The sequence below is a fragment of the Nicotiana tabacum genome, chromosome 4, assembly GCF_000715075.1.
Source record: "Nicotiana tabacum cultivar K326 chromosome 4, ASM71507v2, whole genome shotgun sequence".
Taxonomy (NCBI): Eukaryota; Viridiplantae; Streptophyta; class Magnoliopsida; order Solanales; family Solanaceae; genus Nicotiana; species Nicotiana tabacum.
In genome coordinates, this window is record NC_134083.1 from 97,555,470 (window position 1) to 97,575,895 (window position 20,426).

At 35.4% G+C, this 20,426-nt stretch overlaps 1 protein-coding gene across 1 annotated transcript; it reads left to right on the plus strand.

Moving 5' to 3' along the window:
* Positions 1–18,439: 18,439 nt before the first annotated feature.
* On the plus strand, positions 18,440–20,083 carry LOC107783864 (flavonoid 3'-monooxygenase-like; the record flags this gene model as incomplete). Its single annotated transcript, NM_001325372.1, is given in 2 exon segments — positions 18,440–19,350; positions 19,438–20,083. Coding segments are annotated over 2 exon segments (1,527 nt in total). The 5' UTR covers positions 18,440–18,459.
* Positions 20,084–20,426: the final 343 nt, after the last annotated feature.

Consider the following 20,426-nt stretch of genomic DNA (forward strand, 5'->3'; position numbering starts at 1 on the left):
CTTCCCCTTGAATCAAGAACACATGCTCGTAGCATATTTTCAAGTGTCTGAATAGTACGTTCAGCCTGTTCGTCAGTCTATGGATGGAATGCATTGCTGAGATTCACTCGTGTGCCTAAACTCTTCTGAAAAGTCCTCCAAACGTTAGCCGTAAATTAAGCTCATCGATATGATATAATAGATACCGGCACACCATGAATCCTAACAATCTCCTTGATATACAACTTCGCATAATCTTCAGTCGTGTAAGTTGTCTTAATTGGCAGAAAATGGGCAGATTTTGTAAGTCGATCAACTATCACCCAGATGGAGTCAAACTTATGATAAGAGCGAGGTAATCCAATAATGAAGTCCATATGATCACCTCTAATTTCCAGGTCGGAATCTCTATATTCTGAATCAATCCACTGGGTTTCTGATGCTCAATCTTTACTTGTTGACAATTAGGACACTGGGCTACAAATTCTGCAATAGACTTCTTCATGTTATCCCACCAATACCGCTATGTAACATCATGATACATATTTGTCGAGCCGGGATGGATGGAATATCGGGACTGATGAATCTCAATCATAATCTTCTCTCGCAACCCTGCCACATTAGGCACACATAATCGGCCCTGGTATCTCAGTGCCCCATCTTCTCCGATCTCGAAAGTCGTAATCTTATGTTGCTGAATGTCCTCTCTTAATCGTAATAAGGTAGGACCTTCATATTGTTGTTCTTTTACCTCGGCTACCAAAGATGATTCTGATGCATTCTGTACAGTAACAACTCCGTTATCAGAGTCTAACAATATGATTCTCATATTGGCCAGCTGATGAAGCTCTTTAGTCAACCCATGTCTACCTGCCTCAATGTGTACTAAGCTTCCCATTGACTTACGACTAAGAGCGTCTGCCACAACATTGGCTTTACCAGGGTGGTATAATATCTCGACATCATAGTTTTTCAGTAATTCAACCCACCTACGCTGCCTCAAATTCAACTCCTTCTGCTTGAAGATGTATTGTAAACTCTTGTGATCTGTGTAGATGTCAACATGGATGCCATATAAGTAGAGTCGCCATATCTTCAAAGCATATATTACTGCAGCCAATTCCAAATCATGAGTCGGATAATTCTTTTCATGTTTCTTCAATTGTCTTGATGCATAAGCAATCACCTTCCCACGTTGCATCAATACGCACCCCAAACCTATACCTGAGGCATCATAATATACCACAAAACCTTCTATTCCTTCTGGGAGTGTGAGCACTGGTGCGGATGTCAATTGATTCTTTAGCTCTTGAAAACTACGTTCACAAGCGTCAAACCAATGGAACTTGGTAGCTTTCTGTGTTAACTTAGTCAATGGTGTAGATATAGAGGAAAACCCTCCTACAAATCGCATATAATATCCTGCTAGCCCCAGGAAGCTGCAAACTTATGACGGTGTTGTAGGTCTCGGCCAATTCTTCACTTCATCGATCTTCTGAGTGTCGACACTAATACCCTCGTCGGATATCACATGGCCAAGGAATGCTACTGAGTTCAGCTAGATTTCACATTTAGAGAGCTTAGCATATAGCTTACAATCCTGAAGGGTCTGTAATACTATCCGCAAGTAGCCCACATGTTCCGCCTCCGAACAGGAATACACCAGAATGTCATCAATGAATATGATCATGAACACATCAAGATAGGGTCTGAATACACTATTCATGAGATCCATAAAAGCTGCTAGGGCATTTGTTAGCCCGAACGACATCACCAAGAACTCAAATTGCCCATATCTTATTCGGAAGGCCGTCTTCAGAATATCAGGTGATGGACCCTCACCCGATGATACCCTGAACGTAAGTCAATCTTGGAGAAATACTTGGCACCTGGAGTTGGTCAAACAGGTCGTCAATCCTTGCAAGTGGATACTTGTTCTTTATAGTAACCTTATTCAACTGTCGATAATCGATACACATTCTTAAAGACACGACTTTTTTCTGCAGGAAAAAGACTAGCGCACCCCAAGGTGAAATGCTAGGCCTAATGAAGTCCTTATCCAACAAGTCCTTCAACTGCACCTTCAAATCTCGCAACTCTGTCGGGGCCATCCTGTATAGAGGGATAAAGATCGGTTGAGTGTCAGGATCATCAATGCTAAACTCAATCTCCCTTTTAGGAGGAAGACCTGGGAGTTCATCTGGGAAAACATCTAGAAATTCATTGACAACGGGGATTGATTATATAGTAGGCGGCTTCGCCTCCGCATCCCTAACGCGAATGAGATGATAAATGTAACCTTTTTAGATCATCTTCCTTGCCTTAAGATAGGAAATAAACCTACCTTTCGGCGTAGCAATGTTCCCCTTCCCGTACGCTAACCATCTTCGTACGACAATCAACATTTGCATAGCATGAGGCCAACCAGTCCATTCCTATTATCACATAGAAATCAACCATTTCTAACTCAAATAAATTTTTTGAGTTTTGACGATTACAAATCATCACTGTGCAACCTCTATATACCCTTCTAGAAATCACAGAATCTCCTATCAGAGTGGATACCGTAGGTCGTTTACTTATCAATTCAGGTTCAACGCCAAACTTATTAGCCCCAAAGGGTGTAACATAAGATAATGTAGATCCCGGATCAATCAGCACATATACATCATAAGAAAACACAGACAATATACCTATAACACCATCCAGAGATGACTCGAGATCCTGTCGACCTACTAGAGCATATGATCGATTTTGAGTACCACTCGAACTCGGCACTGCACCTCTACCTATACCTCTACCACGACCCGTCGACTGCTAAAAACCCTGTGCTGGAGGTCGAACTGATGATGAAGAACCAGACACAGATACAGTCGGCGGAGCCATACCACCACCTCCTCAGTTAGGACAATCCCGCTTCATATGTCCAGGATGTCCGCAAGAATAGCATGCATCGGAACCTCGACGACATAGTCCAAAGTGGGCCTTGCCGCACTAATCACAACGGGGTGTTAGGGGTCTCGTCTGACTAGTATCCCAATGATATTGCGAGCCTGATGCCCGCGAACGCTGACCTGGACCAGAATAGGTAAATTAATAATATCAAGGACTCTGAAACTGTGGAGGAGCACTAGCTATTGCTAGCGCCAAACTCCTTGAAGACTAGGTCGTGATACTACCTCTGTAGTCACCAGAATACCCTATGAATCTCGCTCTCTTATGCTTGGCCCCTATCCTGATCCTTATCTGCCCTTTACTGGCACTTACAATCCTCTAGTGTCTGGGCATAAGCCTGAATACAGAAAATATCCATGCCCTTCACCAAGGATGCTGTTGTGCACTCATTTATCAGATGTGGTCCCAACCCATTCACTAATAGGTGCACCATATCGCTCATCTCAGCCACCATATGGGGAGCATACCTTTCTAAAGAATCAAACTGCATACTCTACTCATGCACACTCATATTACCTTGTTGAAGGTTCAAAAACTTATCAGTTCTAGCTCATCATATCTCAACTCGCAAGTAGTGATGAAGAAAGGCCTCAGAAAATTCCTTCCACACAGATGGAGAAGCGTTCGGACCCCTGTATATCTCCTAACTATCACACCAGAAAACCACTAAATCCCGTAGCAGATAAGAAGCCAACTCTATTGCCTCAGTATCAATAGAGTGCATAACCCGCAGTGTACAATGAACTTGATCAATAAACTTCTTCGGGTCCTCTTTTGGGTCTGATCCGGTAAACACTGGAGGGCAAACATTAATAAAATCAAGAACTCTCGCACTAACTAGTTTATCAACAACACCGGTATTCTGCCTCTGAGCCTGAGAAGCTACCAATCTAGTCAACAACTACATCGCACTGTGCATATCGTGGTGTGTAGTTCCAGACGGAGGAACTGAAGGTGCTGGGTCCCTTCAATATCCTATGGAGGAGATGGAGTAGATGAGGTATGAGACGGCATCTCACTCTGAGCCTCACTTTAGCCTGCTCTAGCTGGAGGCACCTGACTGGTACCCTCTCCCGCAGTTGTATCAAGACTTCTACTAATCGCTTACTTCCTAGTCGAAGGCATCGCTGAAATAAAACAAGGTGAATATTAGAGATGAACACTTACGACTCAACTATACGCACGATCTAGATTCAGGAAGAAGGTAACAACCCTAGATGTCATGTAGCCTCCTGATTATAAATGTGGCGCGCTACACATCCAAAATCAAGACTCGACTAGACACAACTCATAGATAACCCCTAGGACAGACTTGCTCTGATACCAAGTTTGTCACGACCCAAACTGGAGGGTCGTGACTTGCACCCGGACCATACCTGCCGAGTGCCAACGTACATTTTAACTAACGTACAGTTTATCTAACCTTTATAAGGGCCGACGGGATCAACATAAATGGCAGACATGAATCATGAATAACCAACAATGACAGATAATGACATGAACATACATAACATGGGCCGACAAGGCTGTCATGAAGCTATATGTAAGGTACGAGTTGACAGGCTGCCATGAGAGACTATACAACAAAAATCTGCCGACAGGGCAATCTAAACTATACATGAGTCGACACCTATCTATAAGTCTTTAAAGGACATAAGTGCTGTAACATAACCGGAATAGGTTCCCGACATACCCATAATGTCTATAACAAAAATGCATACCAAGACCACGACAAGTCCGGAAAAGGGATCTCGCTAATAACCGCTGAACTGGGCAGCTTACTATGGTGGGGGAGCTGCGTCTACCTGTATATTAGGACCTGCAGCACGACATGTAGTGTCCACATATAAAAGGGACGTCAGTGTATTGTATTGTCAGACTTGTATTCATATGTTAGAGCTCATGACTCAGTATTATCAGTTTCTTGAGAATTGTTGTAGTGGTTTAATATTTATCTATGCTATTAGACGTTTAGACTCTTTTATTTCGATATTATTATTATTCGTTTGCTATTGTTTTATGATTGACTTATATAGCAAGTGATTTAGGAGCTATCACGACCTGTGGTTTTGGATCGTGACAGTGTGGCTGCCATCGAATAGCTTGCTAATTAAGGCTTGACACATTAGCGTGTTTACTGAGTAAAGACTTGACCAAGGTCCCCAAGAATTAGATAAGATGATTCTCTTTTTGCTTTCGCTTGTTGTATGCAGACTTTCCAAATGACTTGATTTTCAGTTGCGGTCATTGAAATAATAGCTCAAAAGTTTGGAAAAAGAGAATAATATAGACGACCAACTAAAGGTAGTATGAAATAGGGATAAAAGGTGACTTGAACAGGCTTGACCAGTAGTTTAAAAGGCGTGGACACGAGTCAAGATGAGGTGTTTTACCTTATATGGGACGAGGTATTATCTTCGAGGCGCCGGGCGTAAGCCCCATAAATCTTTAATTTTTATATTTTATAAATTAATATAATCAAATAAATAATAAAATAAGGAAAAATTACATAAAATTATAGAAATTTCAAGAAATTATAATATAAGTAAAATATATTGAACTAGTTCATCTTAAAATACTAATTTAAGCAGCAATTCACTAAAAAAATTATCAAAATTGCTTCATAAAAAGTAATAATCATACTTTGAAAAAAATAAAGTATAAACTTATAACCTAACTTAAAAGAGCAAACTAACTTGAAAAGAAAGAAAAGCATAGAAGGAACCTATAATCATAAGCGTAGAACCATAGCAAATCATGAAGGATGAAGCGTTTTAATTTGTAGTTTACAAATTGATCTTTTTTCTTTAATTGGTACAAGACAAAGAAAAGAATAAACATTACGACTAAGATTAAAGTATCTTTTGACTTTTAAGTTTTTTAACTTTTTAGAATGTAATAATAAATTATTTTTTGTATTTTTTGGTATTTAACTAAGGACTTTTCAAGCAATTTTCATCCTATTTTGGAAAGATTTTTTGGGCTTACCCCCAAATAAAAGCTCGTCCAATGCCTAAGTGTATACTCAAAATAATGGAACTTACGTATCACGATACATTCATTCTGAATCACCCCGATACATTTTTATTATGGTTCGCCCCAAGACTCGCACCAAAAAATGCTTTTTAGAACACTAGACTTGACCAAGACTATGAAAAATTGCCAATATACGATTAGCAAAGTGACACCAATATGCCTCCCCAATTCAAAGCAAATTTAGAAGTCTTCAATATATTTAAACTAGGTCAACACTTAAATAGTGGCATAGACATAGCTTAATTGTGCAAATCACCTAACACGGAGGAACTGACGCAAGTATACGTGGTCATCAAGTAATAAAGTGACTAAAAGTCGGATGTCGAACCCACGAGGACTTGTGATTAACTATTAACTAAATTAGACTATCCTAATTATCTAAACAAGAATTAAACCTAAAAATATTTGATTCTAAACTAATTAAATAAAAAATATAAATAATAAACTTTGAACAGAAAAAGAGCAGATTTTTATGATATCAATGTAATGAAAATGATCTAGGGTTATGCGCTATCTAACAATCCTATTGTATTCTTTAATTGAATTGACCGACTAATTTATCTAGCTTATTGGTTGACAGGGTTAATATTGCTCATAAGAATCTGTCGAGTTCTTACTCGCCTATTCAAGCTAACCTAACGCCTATATGTCTATGGAGTTAGAATCAACAAGAACGCATTTATAATTCCTATAAATCAACCAAGCAAGACAATTAGGTATATGTCTATCCTAACCACGAATCTGTTGCCCGATGCCCGACTTCAAGAACTTGTTCTTCTCAATCCTATATGCAATCTAGAATTTCCACTTTCGACTTTAATTCTAGATTCGTAGATAGTATTCAATTGGTGATCAAGCAATTAAATAATTAAGCGCAAGATTGAATAAATAAACCAATATGATAAATCAAGAAGACAAAATCAATATCCGAATAATAATAGTCATGAAAGAACCACAACCCTAGAATGCGAAGTTTAGCTCCACATAGACATGGTAGCCAAACAACAAATCATACAAAGAAACATAAAAATTACTAAGTTTGGTGGGAGAAAGATGGAACTTGATAAATTCCGGCCTCCACGGCGGCTCTGTACTTGTGTTTCCTCTCAAAAACGTCCTCTCCAAGTATGTTCTCCCCAAGTATGTTCTCTTCCGGTCTTTTTTTCTTCTCTATGGCATTTTTAGGTCTATTTATATGTGTAGGAAAAGACCTAAACGTGTAGGACAAGTCCTAGTCAAACCCGAAAATGAATTAAGTCTTCAAAACTCGGATTGGACCTGGCCCCAGGCTTGGCGTCGCCAGCCTAACGCCAGCCCCAGCCTGACTTTAGCCTTGCAAAGCCAGCCTAAAGCCAGCTTCAAGCCTAGCGTTGCCAGGTTCTCTCATTCACTGCTCCTGCGCACGCTTTCGACTTGTAGGTCTCCTTTTTCTTCTACTTTCATCTCCAATTTACCTACACATAGTTTAGCATTAAATCCCCAAAATGTAAGGTAAGTAATGCACTAAAAATATGTAATTATAACCAAACATCACTACCCCACACTTAAACTCTTGCTCGTCCTCGAGCAATCAAACTACACTTTATATAGACACGACCTTTTTAAATAATTCTCCTAACTCATCACACCAAGAATCTTTAAAATAGACTAAACACAAGAGTATAACCTCTTCACCTCAAAATTTGACTCACAAGTACCACGCATTATTCATAACTCACTCACTTACTCTAACATAGAGGTCAATGACATTACCTTTCCTTCATGAATCAAGTGCCCTCACACAACAAAAGAGAGTAGTTCCACACACAATAAAAATTTAAGAATAATTAGGAACTCAAGATAGTAAGAATTCACTCACTCTCTGAAATAACATTCATATGCCACAAAAGATGCGTCATAAGCTTGCCCGTAGTGTACTACTCTACTAATTGAGCTCATTCAGTCTAGGATCAAGTAGGACTTTAATTGGTTGTAATGTAGGCTACGGGTCGGTAGGATAAATTTGGATATAAGAGTGACTACACCTCCCTAAGTACTTTAATACATATACTTTAACATTTAACCCCACACTTATGTCAAACCATAACTCCACCTTCACATCAATGTATATTAACTCCATACTTCTTTAAGCACAATTATATCAAGAGTCACCACTATCAAGGAATATGTTTTACAGCAATACAACTATTTTTTCCTTTTTTTTCTTTCTTTTTCAATTCAAGTGGCTTTTCTTATTTATTTATTTTTTTCAAAACAGTGCACCTTTCTCCTTATTTCATTAATTCCACTCAAAAGCCAAATCAACTACCCTACACTTTAACTTTTACAAAGTTCATAATAATTCAAGTGCTCATGAGAGGTGAAAATATTCAAATAGATGGTTAATTCAAATAAATAGGTAAGGCTTGTAATGTGGTTGCCAAAGAAACAAGATTACAGGCTCAAAGGGGTTAACTACGATACATAACAATAAGGAAGGTAAATTATATAACTGGTTCAACAAAGAAACGCCTATATCACTTCCAAGACTGAACAAAACTACTATTTCGCTTTGCAAACATACCGGGTAAGTTTTAGACATCAAATGCAATGCACAGAATTACACACATGGCACATAACTCACTTAGGATTGGACTCATCAAGACATTCTAGTCAAAGCAGTTAAGCAAAGTTAAGATCATACGATTTAAGCTACTTATACAAGAATCAAAAACTGAGCCTAAGCGTCACAACCAAAGTACTCACTATTCTCAAGGCATAACAAAGTTAAGAGATATTACTCCTATTCAAAACATAGCACAAAATTTTCTACTTCTAAAAAACATAAAACTACCTATACCCGGTTCAAATAAAACCCTTGAAAAAGAACCGCGGCATAAAGAAAAATCAAGGGGGAATTACTACACTACCTACAAAGAAAATCTTTTTGTCTTTTTTCTTTAGACTTAAATCCCTCAAGAAAACTGTCTAGGAAATCCATCGTCGGGAAAAATCTAATTTTTCTACTTTTTTTTTAAAAAAAAAAAAATTAAGCTACTAAAACTACTACTACTACTACTACTACTACTATACTACACCATTAATTCTACTGACTCTGTAAATAAAAATAAGAAGCTAGCTAACAATAAAAAGATAAGAAACTAATAATATACTAATATAATACTATACAAAGCACAGAAAATCTTCCACCCCACACTTAAAAGAGTGCAATGTCCCCAATACACAAATATCGCAAAAATAACAAGGGTGAACAAGAAACTCCCTGAAAGTCCAAAGGCCGAAGAATTAGCAGCTCATGAGATACTCAGACTTCTCCCAAGTATGGTCCTTTGTGTGGGTACCTCACACTTAGTTCTCACCATCTAGCTCGCTTTGTCACTCTTCCAATGACTTTGTTTCCTATGCTTATCATCCTACAAAATCAAAACAAACACTACGAAATAATATAATAAAAATAAAAATAAAAGAAAGTAGTAAAGCTGGGTTGCCTCCCAACAAGCGCCTAATTTAACGTTGCAGCATGACGTGAACCACTTTTTGCCTCCACCTCGAACTTATGAATTGCGTCCCTAATTTGGCTTCAAGTTTTCTGTTATGTTTCCGAGGCGGTGAGACAAATTTAATTGAGCCAAGCAACCGATATCGTGTTTTACACTTCTTGGCCGTCAGATGAGGTATGTAATTCTGTCTCTCTGGCACGACGAATTCAAGAATGTAAGCACCCCGTTCCTCATCCATTGGCTCCTCCAAAGGCTCAGATAACTCGATTTCCATGTCATCATCCAAACACAATTTTGAAAAATGTACGGAATGAGGACCAATACACCCTAACTCTAGAATTGTATTACTCTTTACATCCTCATATGTACACACACTAGAGTCTTCACATATAATATTATCTACTTCCTCACATGACTCTAGAGTGCTTTCCTCAACATGGACATCATCAATACAAGTATGGCCGAATGATTTATTCTCCACTTTTAGCTCCTCAATTTGGCGTGTAAGCTCTTTTTCAGCTTTACACAACTCAGAATTATTTTGTTGGGCGTTAGACGCATCAACTTTTGCAATTAATTTAGCTCCCAAGTCGTGAATATCAGTGCCAGATTTTTCAATCTCTTGTCCCAGTTCAGCTCTTCCTTCTATAAAGTGTCTCGTCCCATCAGTAATTTCCTCACGTTGAGCCTCATATATTTCTAACTTTTCAGCTCGTTCCACTAGCCATGTTTGGCACAAAATCTCTACTTTTTCAAAAAATTTCTTTTCTTGGAACTCGCTCTCTTCATTCAATTCTTCCATATTAGCCTTCATTCTTGTGATTGTTGCCCTCATTCTTTTCATATCTTTTTTGAGTTTATCCTGTTACTCTGCTACTTGCCTCAGAATATCCCTAATATATGCATCATGTTCCATATCCTGCACTTCATTGCCCCTATCAAACTCACAAATATTGTTAGAAAGATCATAATAAGGGTTCAGAGAAGGATGAAAAGAATTAGGACAACCATCCCAATGGCTATCTTGACCACCACACATATTACAAATATTCCTCTCAAAGGATTGAGATTGTGCGCACAACTCACTCCCGGAAATATTTTGACAATTTTTTCACCAGTGGGGCCCTCCACAATATGGACAGGGATCATCAAAATAAGAATAATCATCATTCGAATAATTTTCATTCCATGATGCCATGCTAAAATAAATAAAAAATACTAACTAAACTAAAGAAAGAATTAGAAAAAAAATGTCTAATCTAGAAAAATAGCTAATTTCTAAGTCCCGGCAACGGCGCCAAAAACTTGTTGCGGCCAAACGCACACGCAAGTATACGCGGTCGTCAAGTAATAAAGTAACTAAAAGTCGGATGTCGAACCCACGAGGACTTGTGATTAACTATTAACTAAATTAGACTATCCTAATTATCTAAACAAGAATTAAACCTAAAAATATTTGATTCTAAACTAATTAAATAAAAAATATAAATAATAAACTTTGAATAGAGAAAGAGCAGATTTTTATGATATCAATGTAATAAAAATGATCTAGGGTTATGGGCTATCTAACAATCCTATTGTATTCTTTAATTGAATTGGCCGACTAATTTATCTAGCTTATTAGTTGACAGGGTTAATATTGCTCATAAGAATCTGTCGAGTTCTTACTCGCCTATTCAAGCTAACCTAACGCCTATATGTCTATGGAGTTAGAATCAACAAGAACGCATTTATAATTCCTGTAAATCAACCAAGCAAGGCAATTAGGTATATGTCTATCCTAACCACGAATCCGTTCCCCGATGCCCGAGTTCAAGAACTTGCTCTACTCAATCCTATATGCAATCTAGAATTCCCACTTTCGAGTTCAATTCTAGATTCGTAGATAGTATTCAATTGGTGATCAAGCAATTAAATAATTAAGCGCAAGATTGAATAAATAAACCAATATGATAAATCAAGAAGGCAAAATCAATATTCGAATAATAATAGTCATGAAAGAACCACAACCTTAGAACGTGAAGTTTAGCTCCACATAGACATGGTAGCCAAACAACAAATCATACAAAGAAATATAAAAATTACTAAGTTTGGTGGGAGAAAGATGGAACTTGATGAATTCCGGCCTCCACGGTGGCTCTGTGCTTGTGTTCTTTTCTCTCAAAACATCCTCCCCTTTTTAAAATAGGTTTAGGTTGGCTTTTCCGGTCTTTCTTTCTTCTCTATGGCGTATTTAGGTCTATTTATATGTATAGGAAAAGACCTAAACGTGTAGGACAAGTCCTAGTCAAACCCTAAAACGAATTAAGTCTTCAAAACTCGGATTGGACCTGGCCCCAGGCTTGGCGTCGCAGCCTAACGCGAGCCTCAGCCTGGCTTTAGCCTTGCAAAGCCAGCCTAAAGCCAGTTTCAAGCCGGGCGTCGCCAGGTTCTCTCATTCACTGCTCTTGCGCACGCTTTCGACTTGTAAGTCTCCTTTTTCTTCTACTTTCATCTCCAATTCACCTACACATAAAATATACTCAATTAAGCACAAATATAGTATAGTTTAGCATTAAAGCCCCAAAATGTAAGGTAAGTAATGCACTAAAAATATGTAATTATAACCAAACATCAATTATATACTTAGCAAATATTCGATTATTTTCTTATGGGATTATTGGCTTTTGTTTAATTCACATGGTCGTATGACGAATCAACACGGAAAAACTAGTATATTATAGAGCAAATGATCAGCTTAAAAGAAATGTATTTATGCCAATAAAATGCATCTTTCTTAGCCAAGAAAAAAATATACCAATAATTACAAAAGAAAAGAACAAGGGGGGAGAGATATAAAAATATTTCCAGCAGAAAATAAAAAGATCATATAAAGCTCCTACATGTATTTCGAGCAAAACGTCTCTTTCGTTTTGCTTCATATGCTGTTTTTCTTGGTCTTTTCTCTTTTCTTATGTGGCTCCTTGCAACACCATACCAAATATATATATATAGATGACCAGCCAAATTAATTGCATCCTTTTCAGAAGACTAGACTTTGACGAGATTTAAGAAGAAAACATTGAGTCTGATTCAGCAATTATCGTAACTATTGTCATAATATCGTTTCCGTTCAAAGGAAGAAAACGTTGGAATAGAATTGTGTCCATACTCCATTTTTAGATATAGAATATAAAAAAAAATTAAAAGAAATTGGCAGTTTTAAATAAGGACTTTAAGAAGTCTGAGAAATTTTCGAGATTATATGGACGCTCCATCTATTTCGAGAATTCCAGATGCATACTTCCTTGTGGAAAATAATTTACATGCAAAAATATCACTAAATCAAAAGATGCATGACATTTGTCTTCACAAAAATTTTACAACTTAATCATAATTAATTAATATGCATTATCGCCATTATTTTTCTCTTAACAAGAGTTAAATTAATATGGATAAAGAGTAAGCTTTTCTTTTTTTGCTCCTATTATTACACGCAATTTCGCAGTATGGAGCAATGCTAGAGGGATTAAAACACTTTTATTGGCATCGTAAATTTTATTTTGAGACTTACATGTGCCAACAATCTAAACATAGAGTACCTTTAATAAAACCAAAATAATTGTATGGAGTAATAATAATGATGATCCAAAGCTTTTTACGGTTATTTAATTAACTTTATCTTTTCTATAACCCAATACAGGGACAAACCTCTTTTTTGAAAAGAAAAGAAAATGTATAAACCAAAGTTCACATGTAGATTTCAGTTTCCTTCCTATTTATTTTAATTTTTTTTTCAAATTTTTTCAGTCTTTTGTGAAAGTTGAAGTTGAAAAAGGCTTGAAAAAGGCTTTAATTAGCTAACAGAGGAGGAGATGCTAATGAGAAAATGACCCTCTATATCCCCTCAAAATTTTAATAACTCATGTTTTTTTTCATTGACACGAAATGTCCCTCCGGCCCAAACATATTACATCTAATAGCCCAAAATTATTTTGTATATTTTTTATATAATGACAGTCTATTTTGTGTATATTTTATACAGTGACAGTCTATTTAATATATTTTTTGTATAGTGACAGTCTATTTTGTATATCACAGTTTATTGTATATAAATTGTATAGTGACAGTCTATTTAGTATATATTTTGTATAGTGACAGTCTATTGTATATATTTTGTATAGTGACAGTCTATTTAGTATATTTTTTGTACTAGTATTAGCATTAGCCTGCGCGGACATTAACCATGTCAAATATTTGAGTTATTTAGATTATATGTACATAATCTTAAAATTTAAACCTTCTCGATAAATATAGATAATCATTGGATATTAATTAAGAAACACTACATGAAAAATATTAACTATTTCTCAAATCTCCTAGTTATAATTCTATTTTTTTGGTACCATTCTCGCCGGAGTCATTGGATTCTAAAAATAGTCAGGAAACAAAATAATAACTCATATTTATGGCAAAATAATCAAAGGTTGAGACTAGGGGTGTACAAACCGAACCGAAAAGTCAAACCAAACCGATTTAAAAATCCGACTTAGTTTGGTTTGATTTGGTTTGGCATTGAGTAAAAAAATCTGAACCAATCCGACATATAAATATATAATTTTTATATATACATTTAAGATTTTATATAGAATTTTCTTTAAAAAATGTCTAGAAATATTTGGGATTCACTTGCGGGATATAAATTTTAATAGAATATGAAGTGCTCCATATTTATTGACCTTAAATAATGGGTTGTATGATCACTTTCTTATCAAGTGTTACTGAAATGCGTTTATTTCTTTGTTCTTCCATATTCATATCATATGTTAAGATCTATTAAATTCTTATATATTTTTCGAATGTGAAGTGATTATTAATATTTAGGTATCATATTGATTTTTATGTTTAATTACTAGATTCGGTTAACACTAAAGTATACATCAACGAAAAATTATTATCAGACGACTAAAAAAGTAACTATTATGTGTTACTAATAGAATTCTCTCATAAGAATATTTTAATCGATAATATGTTTGTCAATTTTTTATATTATTACTAAATATATATTCACTTATCAAATATTTAACAAAGTAAGATTGAAATAATATTTAAGTAACAAAAAATTCGAAAAACCAAATCGAACCAACCCGGTCCATGTACACCCTTAGTTGAGACTATGAAGGACTCTTTGGATACGGCTCGACTCTTTCAGTATTACTTGAACTCTTATTTGGTGTGTTGATATCTTTCAAATAATATTTCTATTTTAAAATTTCAGTTTCATAAAACTTTATTTTTCAATAATAATTTTTTTTATAGTAATGTAAGTGAAAATATTATCCTTAATTCAAAACTCATTTTAGTCGACTATCTAAAAATTTAAGAAATTATTTAGCTAGTGAATTATTTTTCCCCAGTATGACTCCATTTTGATATTTGACATTAAACATGTTAAATATCTGAGTTATTTGAATTATATGTAAATAATCTTAAAATTTAGACCTTCTAGATAATTATAGATAATCGTTAGATATTAATTAAGAAATACTAAATAAAAAAAGACTAACATTTTCTCAAATCTCGTAGTGATAATTTTAGTTTTGCAACATTCTCATGGTGTCATTGGAACCTAAAAATAGCCACAAAGCGAAATAATAACTCGTATTTATGGCAAAGCACAAAGGTTGACACAATATGAATGATTCTTTGGTTATGACGTGACTCTTTTACTAGGACTTGAACTCTTATTTGGTATGTTGTTATCCTTCAAAACATATTTCTAATTTAAAATTCTAATTTCTAAAACTTTATATATATTTCAATAATGATTATCTTTATAATGATGCAAGTGAAGATATTATCCTTAATTTAAAATCCACTTTAGTCACAGTCTATTGTATATAAATTGTATAGTGACAGTCTATTTAGTATATATTTTGTATAGTGACAGTCTATTTATATATATTTTGTATAGTGACAGTCTATTGTATATATTTTGTATAGTGACAGTCTATTTAGTATATTTTTTATATATATTTTGTATAGTGACAGTCTATTGTATATAAATTATACAGTGATAGTCTATTTTGTATATTTTTGTATAGTGACAGTCTATTTTGTATATACCTTCCACCACATTCCTGCCTTGTACACTACCATTTACCAAGATATAATTGGAAAATCAAATGACCAATTGCATATCTGAATTTAAAAGTTATAACCATAATTGTATTCTTCTTTTCATAAATTTTCTTTTCTTTCTAATTTGATGAAATCATGTAAGCCAAAAAAGATTATAGCGTGTCAAGAAAATAATGGAAATAATTGTATGGTCCCTCACAAAATTTGCCAATTGGCAACATTGGTGATTGATGTATTTCTCCTTAATTCATACTTCCAATGTTTCCGGTGGGAGTATTATTTATTGACACTAAAACTCAAAATTCTTGCAAATGGAAAATAATGTAAATGGTTATTCGTGTCCTCGGGCTAATTGCCGTGCTTCACGTTTAAACAAACAAATAAAAAGAGCAAAATTCTGAAAAGCAAAACTTCCCAACTATTTGTTTCACTAAAAAGCAGAACAAGCCTCAAGATTTCACCAGAAAATTCATAAAATCCCAAAATATTTTTCTGCAAGATTTGACCTTTAACCAATAAAGCAAACATCTTTATAATCCTCAAATAAAACTACGTCTTTCATCCCCTTCTGCTCCGATCATCTTGTTGGTCATTCTTATTTTGTGAGATATTTGAAACTTTTGGAAAAAAATAGAAATTTGTTGAAGAAAAACATGTTTTTTCTTATAAATTTTTCTTACTCCAATTGATGAGAAAACATGGGAAAGAGAAAGGACATAGTTAAATTCTCTGTTTTTCAATATCGGTGGGCAGCTGTCCATTCCGACAAACTTCAGTTTGTCAATTTCGGTGGCTAGCCGCTAGAATTAATTTTTGGGCTATTAAATGTATATTGTAATTTTTGGCTACTGGATGTTATAAATTTGGCCCGAGTAACTATAAATGAATTTTGCTCGATGTTAATCGTAGGAAACGCATTGTATATCATGTTTAAGAGAATCAAGAGGATGCTTTGCAACTTGCATAAATATATGGAATTTATTAGAAATTGACAAGAGTTTAGGTAAAAATATATGAATTGTGTCTATAGAAAAATTAATATTGACTACGACAAGCTAAGATAGACTAATATATGTCTCATCCAATTGAAGAACTCTTGTATCTGGGGTTATATTCAGTTAAAGTAAACGTAGTTGGTTCAACACAAATTGGCAATACAATTTACGTGCATATCCATGGCAGACCAATTCAAATCGTTATTACATTTTAGAAAAGCTAATAAAAAACAATTGTTTTTTTCATTACACAAGATAAGCTTAGGGGTGAAGTTACAAACTCTCATCTTCTTAGGTGGATCCAAAACCTAACAATTTTTAGATTTAAATATTAGGAGTTCATGAATATGTGTCTATCAATATTTGTTCATTAGAGAATTTAAGTGGTAGCTTATTATTAGTAGAACAGATACCTAGAATTTTATAGGCCTAAGTTTTTATTCTTATCATTTCCTTCCTTTCCCTTCTCATACGTACCCCGGGGTCCCTGTAAAAAGAACTAAAAATTTGCAAAATGTTGATGTCCAAAGGTAATTATAAATTTTTTGATTACAAATAGTAAACATAAAATCATATTTTCACTTTTCTAGTCCTGGTTCTTTGTATCATTATTTTAAGTTTATTTTAAACTTTCTGTTTTCTACGCATATGGTATATTTATTGTTCTGCCAGTATTCATTCACTATGGCTCAACGTGAATTCCTTGAATAAATTGGAATTTCTCTCCATCTGCGTTTAATGAGAAAATGTTAAATGTATGGTGACACCAAGCTTTGTTTCTTATTCGTGCGAGACAAAGCAGGATTGTCTATTGGAAAAGTCAAGGGAAAACTATGTAGAAATGAGAGAAAATACATATACTTTGAAAGAGCCAAATAAGTTTTACTAGGTCAAGCAAAACCAATATTTTGGCTGTTAATTAATTTCTTTTCAGTGTATTGATAAAAAAACTAAAAGGAGGAAATCAATGAGGTGTTTATTATTCGAAAACAAGAAAGGAGAGGTGCACTAAATTGAAAAAGGCGGATCAAATTGGATATATTGTATCCTTACATTTATGCACGTGATTGTTTCCATAGTTTAAATTTAAATCTACCTACTTTCTACACGCCCACGTAGTGCACCGAACTTCCTTTTTATATAGTTTTTCTATGAATATGTGTATGACTTTCTAACTATGAGTAGGCTAGATAAGATAGTACTTGTACTACTGAACGGTATTGCTATCGATTAATTGTCACACGTACTTATCTTGAAGTAAAAAATGGCTTAAATATTAAAGAACCCTATATTAAAAAAATTAAAATTGTGTCAACAATATAGAAGACAATTCCCAGGTAATAAAAACATCTTTAGGAGAAAAGGATGAAACTGCATGTCCATAATTTACGTTAGATTTTAAAAAAACAGAAACTTCGTTTAAAGATCATTTTAGAGAATACAACACTGTAACTTTTATGTGCGTGAATAGAAAAAATAATAATTTTAAGACCTTAACTGTAAATGAAAAGAAGACATTAAAGAAACAGGTCCCATGTTCAATTTCTTACAATATTTAGTGGTCTAATTCACTAATTTCCGACTTTCCGTCATATCATTTACTCTAGATTTTCGAGGAAACCACAAAACAATTATAATACAAAATAGTGGTGCTCACTTTTCAAATCTTGTGCTCCGAGTGGTCCATAGTTGTATGATTTAATAGAAGTCTACAAGGCAAGTGTCATTTTCACTTTCCAGAAATTGGACTACATAGTCAAAGTCTCAATTTCAGTGTAACTCCAAATCCCACATACTTGTTCTATAAATAATTATCATTCTTTACAAAACAAATTAAATTAAACTTCTTCAACCCTCATTATCCATCACCTAAAATGGAGAATTCTTGGGTTTTTCTAGCCTTGGCAGGGCTATCTGCATTAGCTTTTCTCTGTAAAATAATCACCTGTCGAAGACCGGTTAACCGGAAAATACCACCAGGTCCAAAACCATGGCCCATCATTGGCAATTTGAACCTACTTGGTCCTATACCACATCAATCTTTTGACTTGCTTTCCAAAAAATATGGAGAGTTGATGCTGCTGAAATTTGGCTCCAGGCCAGTTCTTGTTGCTTCATCTGCTGAAATGGCAAAACAGTTTTTAAAAGTACATGATGCTAATTTCGCCTCCCGTCCTATGCTAGCTGGTGGAAAGTATACAAGCTATAACTATTGTGACATGACATGGGCACCCTATGGTCCCTATTGGCGCCAAGCACGACGAATTTACCTTAACCAGATATTTACTCCGAAAAGGCTAGACTCGTTCGAGTACATTCGTGTTGAAGAAAGGCAGGCCTTGATTTCCCAGCTGAATTCCCTTGCTGGAAAGCCATTTTTTCTCAAAGACCATTTGTCGCGATTTAGCCTCTGCAGCATGACAAGGATGGTTTTGAGCAACAAGTATTTTGGTGAATCAACAGTTAGAGTAGAAGATTTGCAGTACCTGGTAGATCAATGGTTCTTACTTAATGGTGCTTTCAACATTGGAGATTGGATTCCATGGCTCAGCTTCTTGGACCTACAAGGCTATGTGAAACAAATGAAGGCTTTGAAAAGAACTTTTGATAAGTTCCACAACATTGTGCTAGATGATCACAGGGCTAAGAAGAATGCAGAGAAGAACTTTGTCCCAAAAGACATGGTTGATGTCTTGTTGAAGATGGCTGAAGATCCTAATCTGGAAGTCAAACTCACTAATGACTGTGTCAAAGGGTTAATGCAGGTTAGTTCCTACTAAGGTTATAAAAATAATTTCTCAAGATTTTCTCTTGTTTTAGACAAAAATGCTAACCTTGTTAAACTATGGCAGGATTTACTAACTGGAGGAACAGATAGCTTAACAGCAGCAGTGCAATGGGCATTTCAAGAACTTCTTAGACAGCCAAGGGTTATTGAGAAGGCAACCGAAGAGCTTGACCGGATTGTCGGGAAAGAGAGATGGGTAGAAGAGAAAGATTGCTCGCAGCTATCTTACGTTGAAGCAATCCTCAAGGAAACACTAAGGTTACATCCTCTAGGAACTATGCTAGCACCGCATTGTGCTATAGAAGATTGTAACGTGGCTGGTTATGACATACAGAAAGGAACGACCGTTCTGGTGAATGTTTGGACCATTGGAAGGGACCCAAAATACTGGGATAGAGCACAAGAGTTTCTCCCCGAGAGATTCTTAGAGAACGACATTGATATGGACGGACATAACTTTGCTTTCTTGCCATTTGGCTCGGGGCGAAGGAGGTGCCCTGGCTATAGCCTTGGACTTAAGGTTATCCGAGTAACATTAGCCAACATGTTGCATGGATTCAACTGGAAATTACCTGAAGGTATGAAGCCAGAAGATATAAGTGTGGAAGAACATTATGGGCTCACTACACATCCTAAGTTTCCTGTTCCTGTGATCTTGGAATCTAGACTTTCTTCAGATCTCTATTCCCCCATCACTTAATCCTAAGTACAATCCAAATGGAGTTATTCAGATGGGTCTTGCAGAAAATCAGGTAGGAGATAAAAACAACATATTCTCTGCTCTTTTCTTGATAAAATGGCTAAAACTGAACAACTTTTAGAGTTTTTATTAATTTCTCTATTTTGATGTATTTTGCAGCTTTGCTTTGATTTAATCCAAGAATGGGTGGTGAATATTTTTTTGACAAGAACTTCCATAATCCCACAGCCATCGCTCCACTTTCTCACCACAAATTAATAGAAGCAAAAAGATACGTAGTACTTTTCAACAAAAGTGGAACGTCAACTGTGCAAATACCACTGGAGGACTACTTTTATCTTTTATCATGTCAG